General features: G+C 47.2%; 2 protein-coding genes across 2 annotated transcripts in view; one reads left to right on the top strand and one right to left on the bottom strand.

The window, feature by feature from the left end:
* The first annotated feature begins 441 nt into the window (after positions 1-441).
* On the top strand, positions 442-17,140 carry PDHA1 (pyruvate dehydrogenase E1 subunit alpha 1). Its single transcript, XM_025997487.2, has 11 exons — positions 442-771; positions 5,990-6,049; positions 6,818-6,991; positions 7,761-7,887; positions 8,577-8,668; positions 9,693-9,785; positions 10,624-10,779; positions 10,955-11,026; positions 13,167-13,234; positions 14,613-14,721; positions 15,018-17,140. Exons 1-11 carry the CDS (start codon positions 715-717, stop codon positions 15,180-15,182), a joined length of 1,173 nt encoding a protein of 390 aa, XP_025853272.1. The 5' UTR covers positions 442-714; the 3' UTR covers positions 15,183-17,140.
* Positions 16,213-27,806, bottom strand: part of MAP3K15 (mitogen-activated protein kinase kinase kinase 15) — a 113,105-nt gene continuing 101,511 nt past the window's right edge. The window contains exons 19-29 of the mRNA XM_072744862.1: positions 27,512-27,669; positions 24,154-24,337; positions 23,338-23,497; positions 22,746-22,899; positions 21,827-22,012; positions 21,082-21,187; positions 20,022-20,247; positions 18,355-18,467; positions 16,937-17,046; positions 16,781-16,857; positions 16,213-16,339 (exon numbers count right to left, since the gene is read on the bottom strand). Of these exons, the coding sequence (XP_072600963.1) occupies positions 16,213-16,339; positions 16,781-16,857; positions 16,937-17,046; positions 18,355-18,467; positions 20,022-20,247; positions 21,082-21,187; positions 21,827-22,012; positions 22,746-22,899; positions 23,338-23,497; positions 24,154-24,337; positions 27,512-27,669 (1,601 nt within the window). The remainder of the gene's footprint in view (positions 16,340-16,780; positions 16,858-16,936; positions 17,047-18,354; positions 18,468-20,021; positions 20,248-21,081; positions 21,188-21,826; positions 22,013-22,745; positions 22,900-23,337; positions 23,498-24,153; positions 24,338-27,511; positions 27,670-27,806) is intronic.

Raw genomic sequence — 27,806 nt, forward strand, 5'->3', positions numbered from 1 at the left:
CAGCTGTGTCATGCGGCTGTCCTGTTGAGCTCGCGAACCAGTAACTAGAGCTAAAGGCTTTTCCCAGCTGATCTCTCAATATTTACTTGGGGAATTGATTTTTAGATCGTAACTCAAGTACACAGGGCAGCATTTTACAACTGTTACATGATCTCTTAAAGACAAGTTAGCAGCAAAACCATTTACAGAAACCAGAGGTTCCGTCTCGGCTCCGACCACGCCATGAGTCTTCATCTTGCCGTGCACTGAGCGAAGGCTGCCAAAGTGCAGCCCCGGCGAGACTGGGCGCACGGCAGGTGGCCCGTACGGTTTCCCGCCGTGCACGCCTAATCTGAGTCGCAAAACTCCTTGAAAAGCCATTTTCCCGCGGGGTTCCGGAGGCGGGGCTCCACTTTCCCAGGCGGACGCCCTCAAGTTCCCGCATCCCTGCCCGCCCGTGACGTGATGACGCAACGAGCCCCAGCGCCCGCCCCCTCTGGCACCAACACCCAATGAGCGGCCGCGGACCTTTTTGGTGGGTGGGACACGCAACTGGGAGCCCGCTTGGTTGGCCTGCGGCCTGGCGCGGCGCGTGACGAATTTCCGTTTCGTCGGTCGTGCTGCAGTTAAGGCGTGGCGTCCGCTCCGGGCGCCTGAAGGAGACTTGGGAGATTTCGGGGCCGCGCCGCCTGTGTACTTGGGAGTCGCCTACGCCGCTGCCGCTCCCGGCAATCCATGAGGAAGATGCTCGCCGCTGTCTCCCGCGTGTTGTCGGGCGTCTCCCAGAAGCCGGTGAGGCAGCAGCATGGGCGGCCCGGGGTAGGGCGCGAGCGGGGTCGAGGCGGGGCCCGGGACCGAGGCGGGGCCCGACGCAGGAGTACGGCCAGGGCTTGGGGGCGCGTGGTGTGGTGCCTCTTAGGGCGCTGCGGAGCGGCCGGAGGGTAGCGGGCCTTTTGTTCTGCCTTCGCGCCTGGCACTCGGCTCCCAGCTCCGGGACTAGCGGCTGCTGGGCCCATCAGCAGCAAAAGGGGGGAGGGGAGCTCTACCAGGTCCACGGGGAGGTCAGCTGTGACTCCCGGCGCCGGCTACAGTAGGTGTGCTCCAGAAATGCCCGTTCATTTACTGCTGACATAAAAGGGGGCCTGGGGCATCCACGAGTCCCCAGTTGATCCTGCCCATTCATTTGAAGTCTTCCTAATTTCGTTCTTCTTGACTAAGAGGCCACGTGGTGTGTTAAGAACGTGAACTTCGGAAACTGGTCCTGTTCAAACACCTGCCTCACCATTTACTAGCTCTGTGAGCTTGGGCAGGTTTTTGTTTTAAATCTCCCTTGCTCGGTTTCCAGCTCTCTAAAGAGATAATACGAGTATTCACCCCAAGGGGTTGTCCTGAAGCTTAAACTCTTGACATGTATGTAAACCTTGCCAAATAGCACCTGGTATATAGTAGGTGCCATCTGTGTTAGATGTTATTTCAGGGGAACCTGGGTGGCTTAGTGGTTGAGAGTCGGCCTTTGGCTCAGGTAGTGATCCCGGGGTCCTGGGATCAAGTTCCACATCAGGCTCCCCATGGGAAGCCTGCTTCTCCCTCTGCCTATGTCTCTGTCTTTCATGAATAAATAAAATCTTTTTTTAAAAATGTTATTTCAGTGCCCCCTTGGGTATACATTTGTGGAACACCTTCACCCAGCTCTGGAGGGTTAAGTCCGGGTCATGCTCACCAGAAACCACCACCCCTCCTTTCCCTCAGTGTTGAGTTTTTCTTGGCAGTCACTTCCAAGAGTAGTCAAGCAGAACCCGGAGGAAATTGCCCTTCTTACACGCACACGCTTAGGGTAAAAGTAGCTAAAGAAAACAGCTTTGGTGCTTGGGAGAGTGGGGTTAGAGGTTAGCACTATTTATGGCTCCAGTTTTTAGATGTGCCTAAAGCCTTCGAGCATTTTGACCTCTAGGTATGGGGAGGTAGTATTACTGGGTAGAACTGTAGCCAAGCTTGACTTGCAGTTCAGGTTCTAGTAACTTCCAGGACTTTGTGGCAGTTCTGCTTACTGTGGGCAGAAATCATTGAAAGGTAGGAAGTATACCCTTTTGGGAATCCCATTGACCCTCCAGGATCCCCATTGACTACAAAACACAATTTGGGGAAAAAAAACACAATTTGGTTCATCAGTCATTAGCATTTTTTTTTTTATTAGTCACACAGAGAGAGAGAGAGAGAGAGAGGCAGAGACACAGGCAGAGGGAGAAGCAGGCTCCATGCACTGGGAGCCCGATGTGGGATTCGATCCCGGGTCTTCAGGATCGCGCCCTGGGCCAAAGGCAGGCGCTAAACCGCTGCGCCACCCAGGGATCCCCAGTCATTAGCATTTAATTGCAACTAGATCCACCTAAAGGATACGCTCATTTCAGTGTTATTTCTGTATATCACATGATAGATCCAACATTTCTTGAGATCTTAATATGTGCCAGATGCTAGGCTATTTAATCTCCACAACTTCAGTTTTTAGTTGAATGTAAGTAATGGAAACATGTGTTCAACTTTATATGAGAATCTTAGTTTGTATCATGTTAAATTTAAAGGGTTGTAGTAGAAAGGAAAAACTTTGATAGAATTGGTGATGTTCTACAGAAAAAAAATAGTGTGTGCGTTTCAAATTACTGTCATCTCTGTGTCCCTAGGAACAGAGAGAAGCCATTATTTAATATTAGAGGCTCATTTGCTCGGCTATCCAAAATATTTCTGGTTGTGTTTTCCAGTCTTCCAGCAATGTGTTGGCATGAAATGCAAATTGCACTTCATCTCCATAAAACTTTGGTCTCTTCAAAAAATCATATAATACTGCCCAAATCAAATAGAAATGAATTTTGAGGGCAGCCCAGGTAGCTCAGCGGTTTAGCGCTGCCTTCAGCCCAGGGCCTGATCCTGGAGACCTGGGATCGAGTCCCACGTCAGGCTCCCTGCATGGAGTCTGCTCCTCCCTCTGCCTGTGTCTCTGCCTGCCTCTTTCTCTCTCTCTCTCTCTCTCTCTCCCCCCCTCCCCCCCCTCGAATAAATAAATATTTTTTAAAAAATGAATTTTGAGTTCTAGTAATTTGTTAACTGGATAAGATCAGAGTAGAATAGAAAACTTCATTTAGTCAAAAATTGTTATTGAGAGAAAAGATTATTACAGCGGAAATGGATTCCTATGTATAACATTTCTTCTATTAGTTTTTTAAAAATAACCATTAGAGAGATGCCTGGGTGGCTCAGCAGTTGAGCTTCCACCTTCAGCTCAGGGCGTGATCCCAGAGTACCGGGATTGAGTCCCACATTGGGCTTCCTGCATGGAGCCTGCTTCTCCCTCTGCCTATTGTATCTTGCCTCTCTCTCTCTCTCTGTGTGTCTCTAATGAATAAATAAATAAAATCTTAAAAAAGATAAAAACGATTAGAGACAGTGAAAGTGCAACATTTTCCCTTACGTTCTCTAAGATATTAAACACCTACTTTATACAATGAGTTTTTTGAAAGACAAATTCCTTAAACTTATTTGTATCACCTGTGCTTAGAAAGTGGTTGTTTCTGTCTTGATGGGAGTAACATCTGGTATGCTTACTTATTTTTAAAGACACTTTTGCAAATCAAAGTGTCAAACCCAGAATGGGAACTTGGCAATCTGTGGAATAAGAAACTTACCCAGTTCATGACAGTTTCAAGTGTGTTTCCTTTCATCTAACAATGATTTTTTAGCATTAAGAAGTACAGGTTCAAAAAATAAAGTATTGGTCTCTGATGATTTTAAAACAAACACTTTGAACACTCTAAGTAGCCTGTGTTAACACAACTGAAACCTGATAAATAAGTACATTAGACCCAAGAGCCTGAAGTGCACTGAGCACTCTGGGGACATCTCATCAATAATTACAGTTTATGGAAACACTGATTACCTGATTTGCTCTGTTGCAAGGATAGGGAGCTATTAAACTGGGTTTGGGCCCACAGACACACATAATCTACAGTTAACAGATAATTCTTCAAAGTATTTTTCTGTGCCTTAGTATAATTAATGCCATATATGCAGGCAATAGGTAAAACAAAATAGCCAGAAAGAGGGGTGGTTCAAAGTAAGGAGCACTCTTTCACTGTCTAATATATAGTCTGTCATTGTTGGTTTCAACTTTAAGATCTTCTCAGTGGGTTTGGTCTCTAGTTTTATTAAGTTTTTATTTGAATTCCAGTTGACATACATTGTAATTTCAGGTGTACAATACAGTGTTTCAACAAGGTCTTTAGTTTTATTTATTTATTTATTTATTTATTTATTTATTTATTTATTTATTTAAAGATTTTATTCATGAGAGACATAGAGGCAGAGACACAGGCAGAGGAGAAGCAGGCTCCATGCAGGGAGCCCAATGTGGGACTCGATCCCGGGACTCCAGGATCACGACCTGAGCCGAGGACAGATGTTTAATCACTGAGCCACCCAGGCGTTCTAGGTCTTTAGTTTTAAATATTTCTGAAAATTACAGTTTCTGTAGCTGTATTTGGAAATTTATTTTGTGTCACAAGAAGTATTTTTGGCCCCACAACATAATTTGTTAATTGGTAAAAATAACAGGTCTGTTTCATGATTGCCAAACATCACCTTTAGTTTGTCACCTCACCTCCCCTTTCTAAATTCCTCAATTTTCTTCACATATTCTTAGGTATATTAATGGACTCTGCCTCTAACGCATTTATTTCTAGTATTTAAGTGTTTTTCCTACAGCAGTGTCATTGTCTTGGCTTTATCAGATAATGGTATATTGATGGGTGAAGAGACAAGTAGATAATAGGTTTTTATACACTGGCGGGGTATTTAGCAGGTCATTCTTAACCCTTCTCACCAAGATCAAGTCCAGTGCTAGAAGTTGGATGGTAAGGTAATACGCTGTAGGAATACATCAAAACGACCTTTCATGGGATCTGAAGAATATGCTTCAAGTCTTCATAAAAAGAAGTTATGTCAGTTTATTTTTTTAAGGATTTTATTTATTTATTTATATGAGAGAGAGTCAGAGACATAGGCTGAGGGAGAAGCAGGCTCCACGCAGGGAGCCCGATGCAGGACTCCATCCCGGGACCTCAGGATCATGCCCTCGACCGAAGGCAGACGCTTAAGTGATGAGCCACCCAGGCGTCTCATTATGTCAGTTTATAATCAGTGTTTGAAAACATGGCACAATGTGACAGTACAGTAATTGTAATTGGTTGTTTTGCGGTCTAATCTGGACCTTAGCTGTCACGTAGAGTACCTCTGTTGTGAGCAGGTATTTTCAATTGAAAGAGGGAAAGAGACATTTTCCCAGCTTTTTACCACCCAAGCGGTAGCAGCCACCCAAACATCAAGAAGGGAAAGCTGGTTGCAGAGAATCTCTCTCCCTTCTGAGGCTTCTGGAGGAGCCTGTCCAAGATCTGAGCTGTTCAAATTATAAAATGTCCATAGAGTCCATTGAGTATCTTTCTTTTGTCTTCTAGATTTCTAACATGTGTGTCTCGTACTTTGAGTAGTTTAAAATATTTTTCTTATGGAGCCATTTCATAGAGTAGTGGTTTGCCTGAAATAGGAATTGGATCATAGTTTTATATGAAGAATAATTCCGACAATTTGTTCAATGTCTGGTTATGACTGCAAATAGCAGAAATAAAGCCCACAGGCTACCTAGGCTCTCTCTTTAATTTGGCCACTAAATTTATTCTATTTTCACTGTAATTTCTTTGGAAACAAAATGCCCAAGAGGATGGGTTTGATTTTGCCTCCCTTTCTCTTTTTCCTGTTACCCTTCAGAGGTGGGTATGGTCATGGTTCATTGGCCAGAACATGGATTCATTTTGAAGGCAAGATCCCAACACCGTAAAGAGAATGGAGGGATAGACCCGTGAATATGTTGGGGCTTAGGAAAATTCCAGGATTGCATTCTGAGAACTGATTTATAATACCTGACAATAAAACATACTGATATATTTGTATATTTTGGTTTTTCAAGGCAAGCAGAGTGTTGGTGGCCTCCCGTAATTTTGCAAATGATGCTACATTTGAAATTAAGGTAAGAGGTGTTTTGCTTTGTGTTAATAATTTTTCCACAGGTAAACATATTTACACAGTTTTACCTTTGGAATAGAACATTTTGATATTCATGCTTTTTCACCATTTTATTCTAAATGTTCTAGTGTCAGAGGTTCAAAGAAGTTTAGCAAAAATTAGAATTCACTCTTAGCAGCTTGTTGTGTTTTGGGGAGGGGACAGGGTATGGGCTAAAACAAAGACTTAATCTAAAATTTAGAATGTGTTTCAGGAAAACATTTCAATAAGAAGTTTCTTAGGGGTGCCTGGGTAGTGTGGTGAGTTGATTGGCTTCCTTTGGCTCAGGTCATGACCCAGGGGTCCATTGGGCTCCCTGCTCAGAGGGGAGTCACTTCTTCCTCTCCCTCTGCCCCTTTCCCAGCTCATTCTCTCTCTCTCTCTCTCTCTCTCTCTCTCTCTCTCTCTCTCTCTCATAAATCAATCAATCAATCAATCAATCAATCTTAGAATTTTCTTAGAATATTCCTTTCAAAGTTTGTCTTTCAGCCTGTAACTCATTTGACTTCCATGGGTTTTCAGTGAAAGTCATCTTAGATTTCTTGCCTCCAAAACTAGATCCTCTCACATAATGAGCTTTATGATGAAAGGAGTCAGAAGTAATATGCAGCATTTCTTATGTGCTCCTCTGCTGGTTTTTGAGTTAAATATTACTGCAGTAAGATATTAGATCTCTAAGTGGGTGGTCAGTGTTTACATTGCAGTAACTGGAAGTTAACTGATTCCATTTCAGAAATGCGATCTTCACCGGCTAGAAGAGGGCCCTCCTGTCACCACAGTGCTCACCAGGGAGGATGGGCTCAGGTACTATAGGATGATGCAGACAGTTCGCCGAATGGAGTTAAAGGCAGATCAGCTGTATAAACAGAAAATTATTCGTGGTTTCTGTCACTTGTGTGATGGTCAGGTGAGTGGTGGTTTTGTAATAAAACAATGTTAGATGTAGGAGTTTAAGTATGGTTTGTATTTATTGGTATTACCCTGCCTTATGCCTCTGAAGGATTTGAGGCCTGCCTGTCAGAATAAAGATGAGCATGCTGAGGCCCGCTACAAAGCTCATACTAAGGAATTCATGCACACGTCCCATTGCTGGTGTCTTGCACCTTGATGACTTTGTGATCACCTATAGTGCATATACTCATGGGGGAAAGGGTTTTTCACTTTGTGTTTTGTTTTGTGGGTTTAGGCCAAGGGTTACGAATTAAAATGCCTATGGGGACCAGCTGGGTAGAATAAATTAGTGAAGAAAGTGGGACTGGTAGTGAACTGGATGGAGTGGGCCAGGCCCTTCCCACTAGGGGACACCATAATTTGGTTCCAGCCAGTTAGTGCCATATGGAAATACAGGGTTAATGCTTCCTGTTGGTCCTTCAAGAGAGGACAGGAGTGTTGATTTTCATATGAAATTCCCCTAATATTAATGTTCCCCTCCAAGTAACATTTAATATTCAGGATTTTTCTCCAAATCACTGCATGGGCTTGAAATAGTACATCTATGGATTATTAATTTGTAGCTTCTGGCTTGAGCTTTACCCTCTATTCTGTTTGCAGTGAAAAATCAAGCTCCTTTTGTGCTTATTAAGAGTTCTACTAGGCTAAATTTTCATAATAGTTTAAGGATTTTGTCTAGAAATGTGTATTGTATTGATTCATTGCTGCTTCTTCCTTTAATGTAGGAAGCTTGTTGTGTGGGCCTGGAGGCTGGCATAAATCCCACAGACCATCTTATCACAGCCTATCGGGCTCATGGCTTTACCTTTACTCGTGGCCTTTCTGTCAGAGAAATTCTCGCAGAGCTTACAGGTTTGCTATTGATTTTTCAAAAAGGGGAAATCAGTGAAATACATTTGCAGATCTCTCATATTAAGATGCTATTACAACTTAATTAAAACGGTTTTGAGTTAAAAAAAAATCTCTCTCTTTTGGTTCTCTGTTACCTCTGTTGTGCTTTTGAGTAAACTTACCATTTTTGAGGTCATTTGGCCTTTAGGTAAAAGTTTAAAAATGTTAGCTTTGTAAAATCGTAATACTGTTTGTCACTCAAGCATGCCAGTAGAAATTAGCAGTCATAGAAAGTAAGTGGAGTAGGAGTATTTCATTGTATGCAATTTAAATTCTAGGAAGCTTTTTAATATTCCCTTTGTCCCCCTTGACTCTTGAACTGTTCAGTGCACCAATGTAGGATAAATTGGAAGATGTTTGTAACTAGCGCCAAAAAAAAAGGGGGGGGCCCAGGGTACCATGCTGATGTTTAAAGGAAACCCCATGGTCAAGGAGCTGGGAAGGTCAAAGACTTTGGCCTGGATTGACCTTCATTCAAGGACTGGGAGATAAGGGTGGAGTATATATTTGCCTAGAGGGATGGGTGCTTATAGAGTTGAACTAGCCTGTGAGTTCTAGTGGTTGATGAGCCTCTAAGTAGATACTTGGGGTGTGGTTTTCTTTTGTTTATTTGCTTTCTGATGTGTATGTGCACATGCTGCCATTTGTAGGAAGAAGAGGAGGTTGTGCTAAAGGAAAAGGTGGATCGATGCATATGTATGCCAAGAACTTCTATGGGGGTAATGGCATTGTTGGAGCTCAGGTAATCCATGACAAGGATGAGGGGATTGCATGCTTTCCTAGATCTGGCCCTGGATCATGTCTTAACATTTCATCCCCCAGAGAACTTCCCTCTGAAATATTTTAGTACTTTGGAGGCTGAGTGGACTTTAAAAGACCTATTGCTTCATAGCCTACCATTTTATCAGTTAATAAATAGATTTGGATAGTGATTTAAAATTCTCTTAGGTGTTTAGTTTTATATGTAAGCAAGAGCCCCTAGAAGCGGCCTGTACCTTTATTATATTTAAGTACATTGATTGCTTTGTCACATCCACTTAGGCCTTCCTCTCCCTGCTGTAGACTGCAGTTGAGGGTATCTGAGGAGGAAAGGCAGGTGATCAGGATCTTAGGGGCCACATTAGACATCACTTCAGCTTTTGTGGTTATGTAGTCCTTTTTGTTCTCATCAGTTAGTGAATAATGAAGTATCAGCCTGGGTGTGATATGTAAGTGATGAATCACTAAATTCTCCTTCTGAAACCAATATGATGCTATGTTAATTAACTAGAACTTGGGGGATCACTGGTGGCTCAGTGGTTTAGCACCTGCCTTTGGCTCAGGGTGTGATCCTGGAGACCCGGGATTGAGTCCCACGTCGAGCTCCCTGCATAGAGCCTGCTTCTCCCTCTGCCTGTGTTTCTCTCTGTCTCTCATGAATAAATAAATAAAATCTTAAAAAAAAAAACTCGAAGAAGTAACAACATAAAATTATAACTAGATTGTTTGGCTCACTTTGTAATGTGACTTTGCTATATGTTAAAAAACAGTTTCATATTTTAGCTCTTTAGTCATTGAATCTTTACAGAAGTGTTATTTAATGGTTGAAATAGAAAAATTATTCATGTTGCTTTACCAGTTTGATTATAATATTGGGGGTAGGGTAGAGAGTTTCTAGTGACAGTGTAATTTCTGTTTTAAGTTCTGGTGAGAACTTGAAATGCAGAGCATTAATTTCTCCCCTCATGGATTTCTGTGGTTCTTTTCTTGGTTGTCCTTAATATTAGGTGCCCTTGGGAGCAGGAATTGCTTTGGCCTGTAAGTATAATGGAAAGGATGAGGTCTGTTTGACTTTATATGGCGATGGTGCTGCTAATCAGGTGAGTATGTGTCTCTTGACTTTGCAATAACCATTGCAGTTTTATCTCCAAAGTGTTGAGTAGTCAGAGTTCATTTGTAGCGAAGTAGTCTATTGCCTAGTAGTTGAAGTAGTCATATCGGGGCAAGCTAGAATTTGGTTTTATGGCCAGATTACAGGTATACTTTGTGGCACGTTGCACAAGTGCTTCATACGGGCGCACACCCAGGAAGGAGCTCTCCTTTGCCTCCAGCTCAGTGCTTCACAAACACTCTGTGGGTGAAGGACCTTTTTCCAATTTAACCCAGTGCAGACTTGTTCTTATACCAATCCTGTAATGTACAGACTCATTCTCTTGGAGGGCATGGCATTGTCTCATGGTTTCTGAGCCCTGGCTCTTTCTATACTTTTCCTGTCACGGTCGGAGTCCTCACCATTCCACAGACAACACTCTGAGGCCCTGCTCTGGATGCTGATTCTCAGTCATTGGTTCACTCTGGTTGTCCATTGGGTCTCCTAGGATTTATAACAAAGCATAAAACTAGGTAGTCACAAAGTTTTACATGTTTCTCTTTTCCTACTATATTCTACACCACTGCCTTGGCCCCACCGAAACAAGTGGTGGAATTTACTTCGTTTGTCACTTCCTTTGGTTGCAAAAAGAGATGATGCTTGCCGTTTCTTCCTCCCTCACCAACACACTCCTTTCCCTCAAAAGCTCTGCTGTGGAAGGTGAAGGAAGCTTTTCAGTTTTATGAAAGGTCTTGTGCCAGGGAGAGCAGCAGCTTTTGGGGACGATGAAGAAGTCTAGAGAAAAGTAGCAAAATGAAACCACTTGAACTTTTTATACATACTTCCAGGGTCAGATATTTGAAGCTTACAACATGGCAGCTTTGTGGAAATTGCCGTGTATCTTCATCTGTGAGAATAACCGCTACGGAATGGGAACGTCTGTTGAGAGAGCAGCAGCCAGCACTGATTACTACAAGAGAGGCGACTTCATTCCTGGGCTGCGGGTAAGGGCGCCTGGTGTGCAGCCGGGACTACCCCTTCGCAGCGTGATAGCTCTTTGTGGTTCCTTGACAGTCCCAGACACACGCAGGCATTCTCTGTTCATAGCGCGTGAATGGATCCTGTAAAATTGGTTTGACACGGTTTGATTTATGCTCTGCCCTTTCTGTGTATGAACAGGTAGATGGAATGGATGTCTTGTGTGTCCGGGAGGCAACAAGGTTTGCAGCCGCCTACTGTAGATCTGGAAAGGTAAGACTCAACCCTCTGGGCTAGAGATGTCCATTGACATTTATCTTAAAAGAATGTCTCCCATGTGTCTATTATAGCTCTTCAGGGTTTGCTGGTAATTAGTTGTGTAGAAGGCAGGAGCAGAGTCCAGTGAATTGGGTCCCTTTGTAAATACTGTGGTCTTGATAGCTTACCTCTTAGGAAACATCCCACATTGCCCCTGTTTAGGGTGAATCTTTCCTCTTGAGTGCTTCCTCAGCATTTTGCCTTGTGGTTTGGTTATTTATGTGCCTCCAACCTCTGCCCACCCACCCCCACCTGCCACCCTGTTAATCATAATAAGCCCCTTGAGTGAGCATATTGGGGACCCCCCTCCCAGTGCTCAGCACAGAACTTTGCTAGGATAATAGGCATTCAGTGTAAGCTCATCTTCCATAATTTAAATATTACGGTTAAAATATGTAATCTTCACCTTGCTGTTTCAGTCCTGAGAATCTGGACCTTTCAGGTAGAGCAGTAGAGGGAGAAGGGAACAGTGAGGTTGGCTTAGATGCCAGCAGAGCAAGTGGAAAGGATGATGTTCTCCCTGAATTGGTGTTCACAGCCCAGAAAGCATGCCCCTAGGGTTTACCTTTCTGTGACACCCATGTGGGAAGACTGGGCTACCAGTGATGCAAATGGGGAATGAGGGTGGAGCAGGGAGGGAAATGTGGGGGTGCTGCACATGAGAACAGAGGAATGAAATCAAGTATGGCTGAGGTGGCAGTGAGCTCAGCAGTCTACATCGGGACTCCAAGACTAGAGAGGTATAGACTTGAGCGGTGGATATCATTCCCCTCTTCCCCAGTTCCTGAAAGAACATGTGGAATACAAACTTAACATGGAAACAGGATCACTGGTTTATAGTGTTGACTTTATTTTATAATTTTATATATACTGGTTTACATGTGTTGACTTTCTCAGCCTCATCTTGGAATTAGGGGAGAGTCTAGAAACCCCCTTAGCCTAGCCCACTGTGTTTTCCAATAGCTCCTAGGTGGCACAGAACAGAAAAATAGGTGAAAAATAAATCCTTATTGAGGGATTGACCTGGGTCAGGTGATACAGTAAGCACTTATGTGTGAACCAACACAACCCCTGAGTTAGGTCCCTCATCTGTACAATAACTAAGGCACAGAGCAGTTTAAGGGTACGTAGCGACTATACATGACAGCCCAGATTGGATCCCAGGCTCTTGGACTGAGAGCTGGGCCTCTCCCTTTGTGCCCCACCCCCAACTACTACACCACACTGCCCAGGGATCCTAGATCCACCCTCTTCCCCTCAGTGTTCAAAGCTGTCTTCTGGAAGGGGGCTAGTGAAGGAGGAGCAAACTGTCCTGGATGTGGTCGGGCTGGCCAGCCAAGTCCTGGGGTTAATCATCACGTGTTGTCTGTTACCACCAACGTTGTTACACACTAGCCGCATCTGTGCAGGACTGGTTGTCAGCCCTTATAGGTGAGGTGGAGATTGACCTACCCAGCCTAGTTTTAATTCTCCCTTCCACACTTTCCAGCACATCTAGAAGTCTGCTTTTAGTCATATTCTGTGGGATTTTGTATTGTATTTTTCTGTACCTTTTTAAAAGAATCCAGATGCTTGTAGATCATTCATATGTGCCTGAGGGGGAAAAACTAGCTTTATTGGCCCTGAAGATAAACCATCCCCCCTTTCTTGCTGTCATACCTGCTTTCTAATGGGTTTTTCTGCATTAAATCTCAGCTGTTTTATAGGATTATTCTATGTCAAAGGCAGTGCTGATGAAATAATATCAGTGGGCTCTAGAACATGCTGAATACCTTTTGATTCAGAAACTAAGTTCTTGTGGTGCCTGGGTAGCTTAGTGGTCTGCCTTTGGCTCGGGTCATGATCTTGGGGTCCCCGCCCCCCTCTCTCTCATGAATTAAAATCTTAAAAAAATAAAAAGCAATTAAGTTCCATATAAACTAGAAGGATGAAACATGGAGTACATACAGGTATCAGAAAGGAGAACATAATTCTTAAGTCAGTCAGCTAATAGGAAATTCTTGACAACTCAGCCAACTTATAGAAAATCCAATGAGAATATCTTTGATTCTGAAAGGATGTGCTGTACTCATCGTCTCACTGGGTTCTGTTTTAGGGGCCCATATTGATGGAGCTACAGACTTACCGTTACCATGGACACAGCATGAGCGACCCTGGTGTCAGGTATGGTCATGGGAAATCTGGGTGTGGTGTCCCTGGGTGGGTGGGCTTTGTATGGTGCTACTCATATGAAAAAGCAAAGCATTTCAACATTTGCTTTGGAAGCCAGACACCAGTGGGCTTCATGCGGTGAATTTGTTGGTATCGAGTAATTATTTGAGTCTTTGCCTGGAAGCATTCTGAAAATCCTTATTTGTAGTATGTACATGTTAGCATGAGCAGTAATGAATTGCAGAGAAGGGGGCACCTGGCTGGCTTAGAGGGGAGAGCATGTGACTTGGGATTTGTGATGTTATGGGTAGAAGTTACTTTACAAAGAGAAACTGTTGGATAAAACAGGCCAATGGTATAGCATATATATATTTAGGGACATGTAGCTTTTGTAGGCATTACCCGAATATAGAGTTGAAATGTGAAAACCTGGCTGGTATGGAGTGAGGCCACCTGGCACGTGGGATATTCAATATATTGAAATCAATCGGTCAAAAAAAAGGTAAGTTACATTAGGAAGATAGTTTTACTTGCCACTTAGTGACCCTGGCATGTAATGCTGCCATCCCAGAGCGTGACAGAGTTAAAAGTAGTAGATTTAGTCAGTAAGCCCTAACAAGCCTGGCAGTAGATTGGTATTCTAAGAGAAATGTTATAAAGAACAACTTAGATGGAAAAATGTACTTGGTATTTTCAAAAAACAGTAGAGCCCTTTTAGTGGTGGTTGGAAGATACAAGACAAGGATGTATGTACAGTTGACCCTTGAGCAACACAGGTTTCAACAACATGGGCCCACAGACCCAGGGATTTTCTTTTTTCATTTCTCTTGACTATAACACTTCTTTCCAACTTATGTTAAGAGCACACTATAGACTAATACATGGAAGTAACATGAATAACACTTGATTAACACATATTTTGTATAAGACTTGTTTTTCGGGAGTCAACATTTGCAGATTTTCAACTGTGTGTATGGGCGGTTGGCGCTCTTAACTGATCCTCAAACACCGTGGGGCTTCTTTTCTAGAATCAGGAATTGGAAAACCTGTGCAAGTGTTCACTGGCCTCACTTCTCTGGGCTCCTAAAGCCTGATTTCCTGCTTGGTATTCTGCTACCTGCCAGTGACGTGAGAGGGCACAGGCAGTGGCTCTACCACTTCCTTCAGATCCTATATCTGGATCAAAAAAGCAAATAAAAGCTTGGCCCCTCCTCTTCAGAACACCTGAGAAGCCAGGGGAATTGCCAGGGTAGAGTTTTCCATGAAAGATACTAGAATGTTAGAGGCAGAGTTCTTGTATCCTATGTGCACCCTCTCCCAGTGACTGCTCCGTGTCCAACTGTCTTAGCTGTACTGGAGCTGTCCTTACCTACTGTTTGTCTTCCTGTAGTTACCGTACACGAGAGGAGATTCAGGAAGTAAGAAGTAAGAGTGACCCTATCATGCTTCTCAAGGATAGAATGGTGAACAGCAACCTGGCCAGTGTCGAGGAACTAAAGGTAGGCTCGCCTTTTCCAGCAACCAGTATTTTTTTGCACCCAGAGAGCTGCCACTCCTGGGGGAGCTGCCTGGGTCAGTGGGAAAGTATGGGTCAGTCATATTCGCAAAACCTTGAAACCCAGGAGCAGTTTTTTCCTAAAAATATACTTTGGATGTTCGGTTCATAAAGAGCACCTGTTAGTACTTCTATTCCTAGGAGAGTTCTAGTTGTACTAGCAACCTGTTCCAAGTAGACCTGCTTGTATCTATGCTGCTGTTTACTCAGTAACCTCCTGAACTGTAATCTGATTTATAGGAAATTGATGTTGAAGTGAGGAAGGAAATTGAGGATGCTGCCCAGTTTGCCACTGCTGATCCGGAACCGCCTTTGGAAGAACTAGGCTATCACATTTACAGCAGCGATCCGCCTTTTGAAGTTCGGGGTGCAAATCAGTGGATCAAGTTTAAGTCTATCAGTTAATAATAGGTAGTTACACCTTCAGTGGGCTCCAACTCTAAGGGCCTCTGTGTTCTCAAATTTGTTAAGGAAGAAAAACCCGTAAAAAGAATATAGGCTAAGGTAGTAATTGCATGTGTTTTGTACAACTGTACAACAGTGTTGCATTAAAAGATGTTACTGCACACTTAGTGTGAATATTATATAAGGTTATTTTAGATTCAGATTTTTCCTTAAAATAGTTCTATTCCTTTTAATAACTGAAAAATAGTATACAACTAAATCAAAAGCCATTCATTCCTACGTTTGAGGGGAGTGGGATCATTCCCTTGACCCTTGGCAAGGGCCCCTGTGCCTCACCTAACAGCGAATACTACATGCACACCCTCCTCAGTGTGCGTGTGGGAGCTAAAGCCTCTTCACACTGACCATCATTTTTCAGTAAAAGTATATTATCTCCAGGCAGGGAGGTAGAAGGACAATTCCATTTTTATTTTTTTAAGGATTTTATTTTTAAGTAATCTCTACACCCAACATGGGGCTCGAACTCCCAACTCTGAGATCAAGACTCGAATGCTCCATCAGCTGAGCCAGCTAGGTGCCCCAACAATGCCATTTTTAAATAAGACCATAATCATTTCAAAGGCCAAATAACTTAGTTTTCTTCATTTATACATTAAATACAAAGCTATTTTCTTAATAGTTTTCTATTTACATTCATATCAAACATTAAATACAAGGCATATTCTTAAGTACAATGCCAGTTTATAGTAAGCTATGGTCTAAAACAGTGAGGCCCAGCCTGTTACTTTAGGGTATATATTGAAATTTGTTTAAAAGATTCCATAATATTCTGGGATGTCAAATTAGAGTTCAGCCACTGTTCTCCCAATACGTAAGTTCTACTCACCTTTAAAACATGTTGGTAAGAGATTTAAAAAGCTCATCCCATTTCAGCAATTCTTTAAAACTTCGAACTCTTAAATAACGGGGTTTTCCTTATGTAAACTTAGTGGAATTCGGGTATATGTTAACAGAAATCTTAAGAAGGATGTCAGCTCTTCGCTCCCTCTGTCCCCTGGCCTAAGCCGACCAGTTCAGCCTCATCTCGGGCGGCCGGAGACCCCTGAGCCCTTCTGTACTGGCAGACTGCTGTCCAGAGCCGGCAGAGGCAACCGCCACTAGGAGACAAATGAGGCTGCTTTAGAGTCGTAAGCACACCACCGAGTACTTCTTTAGGAGTTCTTAAGCTACAGTGTACAACTCTAGACCTGTCTAGATTGCCAGAATGCAGTTCCTCGCTTAACTAGAGGTCTTTCCTCTTGTATTTGGGCTCTAGTAGGAGGGCCAGGTGGCTCTGCGGAGCAGGCTGAGGAAGGAGGGGCTGGAGAGAGCTCTGGGGTTTCACCTCCCACTGGTACCCAACTCTACCCTAAGGAAACTCTGGTGTGAGAGAGGAGGTTGGGTAGTTGGTTTTCTGACTAAGCCATAGCCATACATAGGAAGGAGAATTGATTTCAGTGAAGGAGTAAAGTGACCACCACTTTGTTTTCTACTGATTTAAAAGCACAATCACATGAAAAAAGTCATTTTCTATTACAGTGTTTTGAAGCCATTCTTACCGTAGTCTAAGGTGTCTTAGATCTTCCCTAGTGATGTCATTAAGAATATCAGAAAGGGTATAACCTTCTTCAACAATCTGAAACAAAAATTGAATACAGAAGAGCTAAGCTGCTTTGTAAGAAGGGCATAGGAATGCTTTTTTGTTAGAAATTTACCTTTTCTATTGTACTCGAATCTGCTCCTTGCAGTTGTAACCAGTCCACAAGCTCTTTATCAGTTTTCTGCTCCTGAGACCCAGGAGGGGATGCTGAATTCTCTGTAGTATCTGCAACGATGTGAGATGTATTTTGTTGTATGTTAATGTTTAAAACTCTTCAAAAGTAACAAGTTGGATGAAATAAACTATTATACAACATAAAGATGATTTGAAAGAAAATGAATTAAACCTGTGTGAACTGGGGATCCCTGGGTGGCGCAGCGGTTTGGCACCTGCCTTTGGCCCAGGGCGCGATCCTGGAGACCCGGGATCGGATCCCACGTCAGGCTCCCGGTGCATGGAACCTACTTCTCCCTCTGCCTGTGTCTCTGCCTCTCTCTCTCTCCCTCTCTCTCTCTCTCTCTGTGTGTGTGTGTGTGTGTGTGAGAGAGAGAGAGAGAGAGAGAGAGACTATCATAAATAAATTAAAAAAATAAAAAAAAACTGTGTGTTCTAATCCATACTACACAACACTCCCTAGTTGGTGGATTCACTTCCCAGAGATTAAAGGGACCACAGGTAAGGGTGAGGTTACTTGTGAATCTGATATGCTTGCTATCTGTCTACCACCTTAAAAAATAAAGATTTTATTTATTCATGAGAGGCAGAGACACAGGCAGAGGGAGAAGCAGGCTCCATGCAGGGAGCCCGACACGGGACTCGATCCCAGGACTCCAGGATCATGCCCTGAGTTGAAGGCAGACGCTTAACTGCTGAGCCACCCTGGCATCCCTCTGTCTGCCACTTTAAATGCTTATTACAGTCCGTAAAATGCCTTTTGTAAGGAATCTCATCCTTAACTGCACTGGAAATCAAATGAGGAAATAGACTTCAGTCCTGAGATTTTGTGCCCGTGCTTATCCATCCCACATTCCAGGAGGTGCCTGCAGCTCTTTGCTAAGTGGCCTGAAGTGGATCAGGTTTAACTTCTGCAATAAATCTGCAATCACCCTTTTTAGGTATGTAAGGGCCATCCGTGCCCTTTGACAGGCAGTCATGTAACCACTACTGTCCTCAAGATGACAAATTTCTGTCACCCCCAGAAGTTCTTGCAGCCTTTTATAATCATTCTCCCCCCACCCCCAATTCTGATGTTTTCGGTCCCTAGAGTTTTGCCCTTAACAGAGTTTTGCATAAATATTCCACATTTAGGGGCTCATAGCATGTAGCCTTTTGAATCTGCCTTCACTGAGCATAATGCATTTGTGATTCATCCATGTTTTTGAATGTACCAGTGGTTTTCTATTCCTGAGGAGTATTCCAGAGTATACTGGAGTACTTACTGCTTTACTAGAGAGTAACTGCAACTGTGGCAAGGCTGACTAGCCATTTTAAGTGGTCTCACACACAAATCAAAGCAAGTGGAAAATTTCTCACCATTAGATTTGAATTGTAACTGAAGATGATACAATTCCTGAGTTTTCCGCTCCAGGGTTTGCCGTAGAAGATTCTGGTACTCTCTTTCTTTCTGAACTAGGTGTTCCAAAAGTCTGGTAAAAAAAAAAAATGCCATTATTCAGAGAGAGCCTAACACCATTCACACTGCCTGCTTTCAGCCTGGGCACCTTCCTTGTGTTCCCTGCCCTTGAAAACAAAGTCCCGGCACTCAGGGCATTTTGTCTCAATGTGTATCACAAACCAGAAGATAACCTGAGGGTGCATGCTCAGCCAGGAGGATCTGGTGAGGACAGCTTGTCTCCCTGAGTCCCATCAAGTGGCTGAAGCGAGCTCTTGGGCTCTTTCCTCCTCAGGGGAGGAAGCGAAGGAGCTTCTGACGCCAGTGTCAGGAGAGCCCCGGGAGGAAGGCGGCCTCAAGCAGAGAGAGCCCAGCACTGTGCTAAATGCTTCACAGGCACTGGTCTCACGTGCTCAAGACAGACCAGGTGCCCCCAGGCAGCAGCACTCTGGGCAGGAGGTGCCGTTCTCCTGCTGTGCGCGCATGGCTGAGGCATCTCCAGGACACCTGGACAGGTGTGTGTGTCCGCCATCCGCAGCTGTGACAGCTGCTGTGAGTGCTACTGAGACCGGAAGGTCACAGAAGGCCTATCATCAGTGCAGATGAAAAACCCTGAGCCCATATATAACAGTTTATATTTGATGATTATAAACCTTACCAGTAAAGATTTTAAGGAAGTGCCAAGTATCACTAGCAACTTTCACGTGTCATATTTTAAAAGCTTTCAAAATTTTGCCGCCACTACCTGTTAACTAAAACTGCACATCTCTCAAAAATGAGAGAACACTCTAGGTCTGTAAAAAATGATTAGATCTGCCCTAAGGTCAAACTTCAGAGATCCCCAGAGTATATACAATGTTTCTTCCACAATACCTGTGGAATGCCAATACTTGGCACCACGTCTCCCTGTTAAATATTAATTGGCACTAGCAGTGATCATGTGGCAACAAGGCATCTTATAAGTCCACTGATGATGTGATTACCCAGAGCGAACAATCATTTTATTCATTTAACAAATATTTTTGAATGCCTACTATGTGCCAGGAAGTGAACAAAATAAACCAGCTCTCTTAGGGGGCCACCTCACGGCAATGCCAGGGTGCCCTGGCTGCAGAGGCAGTCCACGAGCGCCTGCTGGGGAATCCTGATGCATCCCAGAAAGAGGCTCAAAGAGGAGAGGGCAAACTTAGGGTCAGGGTCATGGGCTACCTGTCCATCAGATGAAGCGCCAGCCAACCCTGGGCTTGGCTACTGCTGTGGGTGCAGGCTGCAGCCGCCCACCGCGGAGTCTGCTGGACCTGCAGGCCACGCCAAGGGCCTCATCTTTGTGAAAAGAAAGAAAAAGATTTCCCGAGGTGCTGCGGCCGTTAGCATGGCTGACTGCTGTGTGTGTGGCTGGTGGCAAGGCACCAGGACTCAGGGGTGCTGCCCTTAAAGGGAGGCGATCTCCCCCAGCTGAAGCTGAGAACACCCCCTGCCCACCTCCTTGGGGAAGATGCTCTTCTGAGACCTGAGAGGGGACACTCAGCAAGTCTACCGATTCCCTGACTGGCCCCTGTCATGGAACCCCGCCCCCCCCGCCCCCTACCTGTTGGTCTCCTGTCTGAGCTCGCCCAGCTGGAGGCTCAGGTGCTGGTGCTGGAGCTGCTGGGGCTGGGCCCCGAGGGCACCCGCGGACGTGGGGCTGTTCCTTCCATATGCCACACGCACTCCACTTCGAGGCCTGTCTGCTGGGGGACGGTCCTCTTCTACCTCATCCGTGTCCTTCTCCAGCCCTTCGGTCTCTGACGCAGGCTCAAAGTGGGCTTGGAGCTCTGCCAAAGGAAGGCGGCAGAGGATGGACCATGGTTAAGTGAGGCCAGGGCTGCGGGTCTCCTCTGGGCCTGCACACAAGACTGCTGGGAGCCCGGCCCGCGTGGTGCTCCATCAGGAACAGCTGACTTTGTGAATGGGGACGGGACTCCTACTCCGTTCTCTGGAGAGGAGAGAGCACCCCCAATTTACAGATGATGAAACTGAAGCTGAATGTTACATCAGCCAAGGACAGTTTTTAAAAAGGTACAACCAGGCTAACGTGGCCTGCATTCTTTTACTAAAGAAAGGTGCCTGCGCGGAGTGAGTGAGGCGTAACGAAGTCCTGGGGTCTACCAAGCTCCTCAGGAAAGCTGGCAGAAGCTGGGCAGGTGACATGACAGGGACGGAGCAAAGTCAAGAGAGGAAGTGGCCATGCCAACAAGCTGAGCACAGGAGAAGGATGAAGTCCCCACAGGAGAGCGACCCTGGGTGTTAAGCCGCTCTAGCATTTCACAAAAGCCGAAGATTTCCAGAGCTACCACACAAGGAGTCTGACAGGAGATGGAGCCATTAAACCAAGCTTTCAGTAGGCGTTCCTGAGTGGGGAAGAGGGGTGCTGCAGGACCCCCCTGCAGGTTCGGTGCTCCCTCTCAGATCCCAGGTTCTATGTGCGGTCTCCTCGGTTAGGCCAAGGGGGCACACAGCACAGCTCCAGGGGAAGGTCTTAGCATGTCCTGAGCTGCAGGGAAGTATACAGCCCAGATGGGAAAGAGAAGACGATTGTTGGGTGCAGAGGATACTTGTGATCTTGTCCACAGCCTGAGTCTGACCTTGACTGAAAAGGCGGCACTTACCGGGGATGAGAATGGTGACCGCGGCCTGCACCGCTCGACGGATGATGTTGTCCATCGCAAACATCCAGTGGGGCCTAATTAAGTGGTTCCTCAAAATTTTATTTACCTACAAATCACAAAAATCCCGATTTCTCAGCCGTTGTACTTGCAAGCAATCGGAGTTCTTAACTCATTCTAGACTACTTCTACTCTGAGGTAGAATGTCAGCCACGCTGCTCTGCGTTTCCACCTGACTTGTTTCTTCTGGAAGGAGTCTTCCTGCAAGCTGCCCCGAGTTATGCTGGGTCTAGGGGATGGGCAGGGATGGGATCTCCCACACCGGGCCTCTTCACTGTTTATTCAAGGAGCGTTAACTGAGCGCCTAGGAGAGGTCAGGCTCTTCGCTGGGGGGCATGGGACACAAAGCAGGACCAGACACGGTCACAGGCCTGAGCAACTCACATCTGCACAGACATGTAAGCTGACATCCCATTCCCACTCAGCCAACGGATGCCACTTGCACCCGAGTCCTGTGAGTCCCACCCTCCTGCTCTGAGGAGCTGAATACAACCAGCCCACTCACCCGCACTTGCATATTCGGTATTAAGAAGGAACTGCTGAAACTAGGCATTCGGGTGTAAGCAGCTTAGAAGAAACAGGGACCACGGGAGAAGATAGTACTTGAACTCCACAGTACGGGTTGTGAGCCACTTCAGTGGGCTTCCTGCCTTCTAGCACATTCTCTAGAGCCACACAGAACACTTACAGCATCCTGAAATCCAAACAGTACCAGATGAATCTGACTGATGGATGAGCTGTCAAAGTCCAGGTCCACCTTTAGCTTAGATATCGTGGATGCCATTACTCTGTGTTCCGGGGAGCGGATGAACTCTCTCAGGATCCCAATTATTTGCTTGATGTGGACAACCGAGAGGTGCAAGTCTTCTGAGCTCTGATTACCGACAGTCCCCCCCAAAAAATCACTTTTATTAAGTCAGGGAGGGAGAGGAAACTCAAGTAGTATGTGGACACCCCAGGTGAGAAGGGGTCAGCTTCTGGAATTTCTTCCATAGCTTTCCTTAGGTGGCCCCCTCTTCCCTGGGCAACACACACACACACACACACACCCCTGAAGCCCCCTGGGAACGGTTCCGCCCTCCTGCTGAAGCCCTCAGAAGGGCCCCGCCCCTGTCAGAAGGCACAGTTCACAGTACAGCAAGTGGCCTCTTCCTAAAAAGACCTTCCCGCTTCCAAAATAAGTTAAAATGCAACTATTTTGGTTCATAACCTTTCTCCCTACAGTGGCTGCTCTCCAGCTTCTGAGGGCAACTCTGGGTCCCGCAGCGGGGGTCTCAGGATGGGGGACTAACGCGAGTGAAGGGCAAAGGCTGGGAGCCCCAGCTTCGTGCTGCATTAGGCTTGTTCTCCGCCAGAGGGCGGCCCGGCTCCACCCACGCCCGGGTTCACCGCAGATCCGCAGATTCAGGCTTCAGGGGAGTCTTTCTTTTTTTCCTTCCCTCTCTTTATTTTCTTTTGTCTTGTTGGAAGAGGGAAGGACGTTGGGAAATACTTCTGGTAACTGGGCTAAGTTCTGGGGTGTCAGGGGCCTCGGTCCGCTTGGCCTGTTGGGGCCCTAGACCCGCGTAGAGGGCGGGACTAGCGGCGCCCCCTCCGACCGCCCCTACCTGGACCACGCACTCCTGCAGGTTGGAGGCCACCTGGTTCTGCTCCTCCCAGAGGATTTTGTACAGGATGGCCCGGCGCTCGCTGTCCTTGCGCAGCAGGAAGAATCCTGGGTCCCTGTCCTCCGGGGACGGGGCTGCGCTCTCGTCGGGCACGCTGCGGACGAACGCAGGCGCACATGGCTCAAGGAGCCACGCCTGACGGCGGGGAGGGGCTGGGGGGGCTCACCGCAGTCCCCACGGCAAGGTGAGGCTGCAGGAGGCAGGCCGGTGGACAGAGGAGGGGTTTCCTTTAACCGGAGCACCAGTGTTTGGGGGGGGGAGGTGAGGGGGGAATAAGGGGCCGGTGGGAGGAGGGACAGAGGGGACAGAGGGGGAGTGAGGAGGGAAGGAGGAGGGCGGGGCAGTGACTGCAGTGCACCTGCTGCCCCGCTGCCTCCCCGTTGCTCCCTGGCCTGACTGCCGCCTACGGATGGTGCAGAGAGCAAGCAAAAGCCCCTGGCAGCTGCCCGGCTTTGACCTGGGAGGTATCTGGCCCCTGGTGGACACGAGTACCCCTCACAGGCCCACCGTGGGGGGGAGGGGTGGGCCGTACCTGAGCAGGTGGCCGAGCTGGTGCTGGGGTGCCTGGGCCTTCTCAAAGAACGCATCCAGCTGGGCATCAGAGTCCGGGGACACAGAGCCGTGCTCGCTGCTGCTGCTGCCCATGGGCTCCCCTGACGAAGGCAGGGCCAGGGCGGTGCCCCGGGTGTTCTCTGTGTGGGGACAGACCAGGAGGGGGGAGGGGATCTCAGATGGCCCCCCAGGCCAGGTGACCCACGCAGGGGCCCGCTAGGCCTGCACTGCTCCACCGCAGCAGGCCCATCCATCACCCAGGGGTCCCTGAGATGTAGGTTCCTCTTCAGCAGGTCCGAGAGAGGCCCACGACCGCATTTCTAACCAGCCCACAGGACCCGCTGACACAGCTGGCCACACTGGGGGCAAGATGCTGAGCCTCTCTGTCCTGACTCCATCCACACGGGAGGGGGGGGACAAACAGCTTCCTTTTCAGAGGCCACTTTTATGTCCTTCGCAGGTAGGACTTATTGCCCTAAAAGGGGTCACTTGGCTTCAGTGGCCTGTAGGGCAGGTGCCGCAGGCAAATCCCCTGATGTGCCCCCGCAAACCAAGGTCGGGGGCCGCACAGGGGAAAGGCCGGGCTCTGCCGTAGAGAAGACCCCAAAGCCCAGCCAGGGCACCTCTGGCCTCCCTCCCTGGCACAATCCCAAAGGAAAGACTTTAACAAGGAGGGTACCGCTGTCGCCTGGCGGGCTCCCTGTGCCTGTCAGGAAATCGAGGGCTGCCCGCTTGCTGAGCAACAGAGGAGCCCGGGCCTCCAGCACAGCACCCCAGCTATCCTGGTGCACCTCACCTGCTGGCTTGAAAGCAATTCGGTTCTTCTTGCCCTTGTTCACCTGCCTTAAGAAACCCTCTTTGAGCAGCTCGGCGGCAGTGGCACGTTTGTGGGGGTCAGGCTCAAAACAGGATAAAATGAAGGCTCTGGCGTCACTTGAAAGGGCTTCTGGAATCTCCGGGTGGATCTTAAACATCCCCACCTGCATTTGGGAGGTGACAGATGTGACGCTGAGGCCTCAAGCACACACCTTCCCTGTGAAGCTCCAACCCCTGCCATCCTTCGAGGGGTTGGTGGATGAGATTATCATCCACGACTCACCTGCCTGGCCTCTTGGGACCTGGCTTTGCCCAGTAGGTCTCAGGAAAAGTGGTATCACAGGAGTCTCAGAGCCTAAGCCTTAAGAGATCGTGGGGCCTCTGTCCTAGTCCTCTTGGGGCCCTGAGGGCACCAAGCATGGAGGCTCAAGAGTTTGGGGTTGGAGGCGAGGGAACACAAGTTACTAATTAAAGGACCCAAGGTTTCAGTTAAACAAGATGAATATATTCTAGGGGCATGTGGGTGGCTCAGGGGTTGAGCATCTGCCTTCTGGCTCAGGGCGTGAACCCGGGGTCCTGGGATTGAGTCCCGCATCAGGCTCCCCACATGGAGCCTGTTTCTCCCTCTGCCTGTGTCTCTGCCTCTCTCTGTGTGTCTCTTATGAATAAATAAAATCTTAAAAAAAAGATGAATACATTCTAGAGCTCTGTTCTCCAACACCACACCTACAGTCAGCAATCCTGTAGTATGCACTTCAAAGTTTGTTAAGGGGGCAGAGCTCATGTTAACTGTTCTTACCACAATCAAAGTTTTTAAGTCCAATTTTAGATTTTGAGAACACCAGATGCTGGATGGAATACAACCCCCAAGATGTGAAACGCAGGACACATGCCAGGTGGCACACCTCACCTAAGGGGCAGGGAGGGAAGAGCACTAGGGGCCCAGACAGAGATTCAGGACGAGCACCCCGAGAAGAAAGGAATGGCTTGCCTCCAGACTCTGAGAAAACAGAGAACAAATGTGGGCAGCACCTAGGCACCCTGCCAGTGCATTCTTTTTTTTAAAAAAAAAAGATTTTATTTTTTATTTATTTACTCATGAGAGACCAAGAGAGAGAGAGAGAAAGAGAGAGGCAGAGGCGGAGACACAGGCAGAGGGAGAAACAGGCTCCATGCAGGGAGCTGATGTGGGACTCGATCCCGGGTCTGCAGGATCAGGCCCGGGGCCGAAGGCAGTGCTAAACCGCTGAGCCACCCAGGCTGCCTTAGTGCATTCTTTCTAAAGGTGCCTTGCTATTAACCACAGGACTCCCTGTATTAGCCCGCTAGGGCTGCTGGCACCAAGTACCAGAAACTGGGTGCCTTACAACTGTGGAAATTTATTCTCTCTCCGTGATGGCAATACTCCCTCTGAAACCTATGGGGAATCCTTCCTCGCCTCTTTCAGCTTCCAGTGGTGTAGACACTTGGATGCTCATGGGCTTGGTTAGTATCACCTTGGCCTTCCTATCATCAGCCCCTGAAGTTTTGCTCAGTACCAACTAGTCTCTATCCGGAGGCCTGGGGCGAAGCTGTGGGTAAGATCTTTCAAAACCCCAGCTGGCTGCATCACAGATCAACACTAGGGATGGGGGCAGTCACTGCTGTCCTCCAGCCCTGGTGCTCAGGGTCTTGTGGAGGTTGTGGGTGCCAGAAGATACTTGTTGACTTGAGGGGTTGGCATCGGAGCTGCCTGACAGCGGCTGGGAGGGTGGAAAGCTCTGAGAACCTTCTGCGGGGCCCAGGCTGAGGGGAGTAGCCACGGCACCCGCAGCGCAGAGGACCCAGGCTGCGGAGCGGCCTCCACTCAGCCCGTGGGCAGAACCCTGCACCCACACCTGTTAGTTGTTTCGCTATAGAGTGAGCTTGAGTGTCTGGCAAGATGCAGGCTGCCAGGTCCCGGGGCAGACAGGCTGAGAGGCCACCACGCCCGGCAGAGAGGCAGGAAGGCCTCTGGATCCTGTTCTATCCAGCTGCCTCAGTGCACGGTGACCTCATGGCCGTGAGCAGTGAACCCGCTCTCTTCCTTCTTAGCCTTGACTGAACAAAAATGCTCCATGGGAGGCCAGTGCTGCCAATGCACTCTTAAGGCCACAGCCTCTCTTCAACTTCTCCAAGCATACACAGGGCCAGAAGCCGCAGACCTGACCTTAGACACAGGGGCTGCCCCGGTGTCAGCCTCCCCTGGTGTGGCAAATGCATCCCTTCCCAAGGGAGCAGGCCTGCCCATAGTGGCCAGTCTTATGTGGGCCTCACCGCATGGGGTGCCCTTCCTGTCAGCTCTGGGAGGGCTTTAGGCTGACAGAGTAAACACCGTCTGCTATGGTTTCTAAACCCAGTTAGAAACCTGCCCTTCAAAGACACAGACCTGCATGGCCTCTGAGCCCTACCTAGTGTAAGGGCAAATACACATTCGAAGTAAGAGGCTTCTTCCTCCCTGGGGAAAAGGAGGGAAGAGATCCCCTCTCTTTTACTTAGAGCACTTACTTTAGAAAATGTCTAATTCCAAGTTCTTGGTCTCTTTGAGATGCATGTGAATCTCTTTTCAATAAGCTGAATAAGCGGGCAGCCAGGGTGGCTCAGCGGTTTAGCGCCCCCTTCAGCCCAGGGCCTAATCCTGGAGACCCAGGATCGAGTCCCACGTCAGGCTCCCCCCGGGGAGCCTGCTTTTCCCTCTGCCTGTTTCTCTGCCTCTGTGTCTCTCATGAATAAATAAATAAATAAAATCTTAAAAAAATAAAGCTGAATAAGCCTCTTGCCAAGAATGTCTCAAGGACCTGGGGGCCAACTCCTCCTGGAAATGTCAACATCAAGGAGGATATGTCCCTATCTCCTAGTTTCAGTGGGAAGGGATGGTGGGAAGGGACGAGCCCAACTTCAGTAGTGTCTTGCTCCAAAACTACCTCCTGTCCTAAAGATGGAGTTTATTTTCCTTTGAGTAAAGCCAATTAGCTAATGCAAATGGTCCTCCCAATTACCAGGTGCCCCCTGGACACACTAGAGTGACCAGTGACGCTATCCTGTCCATGCATGTGAGGCCTCATCATCATTTCCTTTGACAACACGGGTGTGAGGGGTGGTGGTACTGCTGGGCTCAACAGAAGAACAAGTTCTTTCTGTCTTTGCAGCCACTTAGTGGATGGCCTTGTACATGCACCACATTCTGGTTTAATGGTTATTCAATAACAAAACTCTTTTCTTTCTCTTCCCCTTTGTGGAGAGGTTTCTAAAGTGGCAAATTTTCTTTCTGCTCATTATTTCCCCACCGCAAGCAACCTCAATCACCAAACAGGTCTTACTTTGAACATTGCTGCCTGCGGTTCGCCAAGCTCATGGAACGGAGGCCTGCTGGTGGCCATCTCGATGATGGTGCAGCCCAGGGACCAGATATCAGCTGGGGCACCGTACCCGCGAGGTCCCTGATCAATAATCTCAGGTGCCATGTACTGCAGCGTGCCTATGGGGAAAAGATAAAGATCGTGGGCACCCTATTGCTCAAAAGTCTAAGTGGAACATTAGGAAACAAGTGTGTGAACTTCAACCTCTCATTAAATTACAGATGGAGCCTGCTCTCAGGCTTACATGATATGGTTG

This window comes from Vulpes vulpes, chromosome X (genome assembly GCF_048418805.1).
Source record: "Vulpes vulpes isolate BD-2025 chromosome X, VulVul3, whole genome shotgun sequence".
In the NCBI taxonomy this organism is placed as follows: Eukaryota; Metazoa; Chordata; class Mammalia; order Carnivora; family Canidae; genus Vulpes; species Vulpes vulpes.

What these genes read in the sequence shown, in the direction of transcription:
- PDHA1 (XM_025997487.2), top strand. Translation starts at nt 715, where the DNA reads ATGAGGAAGATGCTCGCCGCTGTCTCCCGCGTGTTGTCGGGCGTCTCC. An exon ending in ATGCTACATTTGAAATTAAG is followed by an intron (nt 6,050 to 6,817) that starts GTAAGAGGTGTT and finishes ATTCCATTTCAG; the next exon opens with AAATGCGATCTTCACCGGCT. An exon ending in GTCACTTGTGTGATGGTCAG is followed by an intron (nt 6,992 to 7,760) that starts GTGAGTGGTGGT and finishes CCTTTAATGTAG; the next exon opens with GAAGCTTGTTGTGTGGGCCT.